At 32.0% G+C, this 3,797-nt stretch overlaps 1 protein-coding gene across 1 annotated transcript; it reads left to right on the top strand.

The window, feature by feature from the left end:
- The first annotated feature begins 488 nt into the window (after positions 1–488).
- Positions 489–3,497, top strand: LOC107962418 (alcohol dehydrogenase-like 1). The gene is made up of 10 exons (XM_041114938.1): positions 489–619; positions 719–858; positions 942–988; positions 1,078–1,403; positions 1,748–1,830; positions 1,914–1,989; positions 2,360–2,424; positions 2,669–2,764; positions 2,884–3,045; positions 3,145–3,497. Exons 1-10 carry the CDS (start codon positions 568–570, stop codon positions 3,256–3,258), a joined length of 1,161 nt encoding a protein of 386 aa, XP_040970872.1. The 5' UTR covers positions 489–567; the 3' UTR covers positions 3,259–3,497.
- The last annotated feature ends 300 nt before the right edge of the window (positions 3,498–3,797 follow it).

The following is a 3,797-nucleotide window of genomic DNA, read 5'->3' on the forward strand; positions in this document are numbered from 1 at the left end:
TTTTAAAGAAAAGTCTAGTTAGTTAGCTCTGAAAGATTATTTGGCAATCGGTACAGTGGATTAATACCCATCAACAAGTAAAAAGACATATCTTAAATTCAATTCAATCTAACAATCAATGTCAGAAATCGAAAAAAACTGTTTGGATTTTTGTTTACAAATTCATGACATTTAAAGCTATTTCATGTAAAAAATGAACTGTAGAAGAGAAGTGTAATAAGAGCTTTCAATTGATGTAGACGATGCAAATAGAGAATGTAATATAGTAGTGGTTTTAACAACTTAATGACTTAAATGAAAACTTTCGAATAATTCTATAACTGTTTTGTAACATTTTGAAGTTAAGTGACTAGAATGTAAACTTATTAATAATTTAGTGACCTTAAGTGTAGTTTACTCAATAATTATTATTATTATTTTTTGGAAGACTCAACAATTATTCACAGTCCTTATAAATATGGTCAGCGCTTACTATCGAAAATAGAAGCAAAAGATAGCAGAAAGAGTTGGGATACGCCAAGAAAAAACTGTCCCTATCTCTTCATCAAGGTTGAAAAAGAAGAAGCCATGGAAAAACAAAACAGGTCGGGAACTGCAGGAAAAGCTATAAGATGCAAAGGTTGTTTTGCATTTCTGCTCTTTTCTGTTACCTGGATTCTCTGTTTTTCTATTACCTTGCCTGTCTGATTCGTTTTTTCTTTTTTCATGATATAAACAGCTGCAGTTTGCAGAAATCCAGGGGAACCACTTGTGATAGAGGAAATTATGGTTGACCCACCTAAAGCTTGGGAGATTAGGATAAAAATTCTCTGTACTTCTCTTTGTCATTCTGACGTTACCTTCTGGAAAATATCCACTGTAATTCCCTTGCTAAATTTTATATCAAACTTTCATCCTTCTTTATACAAAAAATTGAAGATTACTGTATTGGTTTCCTGTAGGGACCATTTGCACTTTTTCCCAGAATTTTTGGGCATGAAGCTGTTGGGTAATTCAACTATACCTTACACTGTTACACATGCTATAGTTCAAACCATTTTCAGACTGTAGTTTCTTATTTTTTTGGTGGGTTTCAAGTGTTGTTGAGAGTGTAGGGGAGCATGTGGAGGAATTTCAGGAAGGAGATATGGTGGTGCCTGTCTTTCATCCGAATTGTAGAGAATGTAGGGACTGCAAGTCCCAAAAGGGAAATGGTTGTTCCATATTCGGTGACAAATTGGTCGCTGAAATGCCAAGGGATGGAACAAGTAGGTTCAAGGGGATGAATGGGGAGACTTTGCACCATTTCTTGTCTGTTTCCAGCTTCAGTGAGTACACAGTGGTTGATGTGGTCCATGTTGTGAAGATCTCATCGGAATTCCCAGCTGAGAAAGCTTGCCTCCTAAGCTGTGGAATATCCACTGGTAAGTTAATGGTTCACCCACGTCCAAATAAATCAATGTTCTCATCAATGACCCTTTACCAAGTAGCGTGGAGGTTCCGTTTAAAATTTATCTATTTTTCAGAAAAAAACTGGCCTGATTATGGAACAAGACAATGATACATAATGTGTCATATTTATCTTATCCTAAACTATAAGAATTAATTTTTAATTATAAAAGTAGATGAAAATTTTAAAAGAATAATTAATTTATTTTTAATTTAATATATAAAAATTAATTTATTTATTTTTAAATAGAGAAATAAAATTCCTTTGCTTTGGCCTGCTTCATGTTGTGCACTAGTCTGATGTTCATGTGGATGACAGGTATTGGAGCAGCATGGAAGGTGGCAGACATTGAAGAAGGCTCCACTGTCGCCATATTTGGCCTGGGTGCTGTTGGACTTGCGGTAATCCTTTTAATAATCCATTTTTCTTTGATTTATGTCAATGCATATCCTAAATCATTTGCAAATCCATTCATACATATCAGGTTGCAGAAGGGGCAAGGTTGCGTGGAGCTTCGAAGATCATAGGTGTAGATTTAAACCAGGAAAAGTTTGAGATAGGTAAATAAAATAATTAGTGTTATTTTTTACAGGAGTATAATTTTTTTATGCATATTTTAGAATGGCAAAGGATAGTATGAAATAAAAAGGTCACGTTACCCTATATTTTTTATTAATTATTTAATGTTATTTTAATATTTCTTTTATTTCATTAACATGTTATTTTGATAATTTTTTAAATTAAATTTTAAATCTTAAATTTTACATCTTAAACTCTAAATCTTGAATACTGATTTCTATATTTCAAAATTTTGCCTGAAATTCCAGAACCCGATTCTTGTATAGTAAACTTTAAACTTTATTTATCTTAATTATGTTGATAAAGCATCAAAAAGTTTGTGCTCAAAGTAGAAATGCTTTTCTATGGTAGGGAAAAAGTTTGGAGTCAGTGATTTCATCAACCCCACAACATGTGGAGAGAAAAACGTCAGTGAGGTTGGTTGCAAAATCCGAAATTATCGATTTAATTTAATTGATTCAAGTAATTTTCTCTAACAAATATAGGTTTAATTCATATAAAAAAAAACCACAAACAAGAATAATTAGGTGGGAATGATAACATATTCAAATTCAAATGCTGATTATTTCACATATACCAAACATATATTAAATTCAATGAAAAGAGAAACGTGAATGTTTAATTATATAGTTATTAAATTGTTTAATTTATAATTTACAGGTGATTAAGGAAATAACAGATGGGGGAGTTGACTACAGCTTTGAGTGCATTGGATTGGCTTCACTAATGGAAGATGCTTTCAATAGTAGTAGAGTGGTAGGTATATGTGAATTGTGAAATGAAGCTCAAGCCAATGGCCTCTTTAACTTTTTCTTATTGGTTTAAATAAAAGCTAATTTAATTTGATGGTTGGTTTTTGGGGGAAATTTAACCAGAATTGGGGCAAGACAGTGATACTAGGAGTAGAGATGCATCGCACACCATTAGCTATCGACACTTATTTTCTTCTAAGAGGTAGAACTGTCACTGGGTGTTTTTTTGGAGGGCTTAAAGCCAAATCTGACATTCCCATCCTTGCTCAAAAATATCTACACAAGGTTTAATTTAATGCCCATCTTTGCCTTGTACTTTCTGGATGTAAGTTTATAAATAATTTGATAAATTAAATGTTTTTTATATTATATTATTACATGCAGGAAATTAATCTGGATGGATTCATAACACACGAAGTGAATTTTCAAGATATCAACAATGCTTTTGATTTACTGCTTAAAGGAAAGAGTCTTCGTTGCATCATATGGATGGATTAATTATTTTTTTTTAAGTTTTCATCAATAAAAGAAATATTGATGTCAACAGCATAAGATGATGATGGATAAGCTCATTGTTGACATCACAAAGATCGAAGTTCAAATTTTGTTATTGTCATCTCTTCTCCAATTATATGTACTAAAAAAAAGAAATGTTGATCATCACCGTCTTTATTATAACAAGTTGAATTGCATGTATACAACAACAAAAATTTGATTAAAAAAAAGTAAAATACATCTATGGTTACTATAAAATAGGGTTTGTTATATTTTAGTCCTTCTATTTTTTTAAAAAACTTTAATCACTCTAATTAAAATAATTATTTAAACTAATCACTTGCGTTAAAATTATTTGTTATTGCTGACGTGATACATTAACCCAATCGACATTTCGAAATTTTTTTGTTGACTTTTCCAAGCACCATTTCGTCCTTGAAGAAATCGCATCTTCTCTTCCGGATGTCCGTCACTTCATCCTGCATTGCCCTTGCTGCGTCGCTGCTCTCTCAACTCTCTTTCTCCTACCAGTCTCTTTCTTT

This window comes from Gossypium hirsutum, chromosome A06 (genome assembly GCF_007990345.1).
Source record: "Gossypium hirsutum isolate 1008001.06 chromosome A06, Gossypium_hirsutum_v2.1, whole genome shotgun sequence".
Lineage (NCBI taxonomy): Eukaryota > Viridiplantae > Streptophyta > Magnoliopsida > Malvales > Malvaceae > Gossypium > Gossypium hirsutum.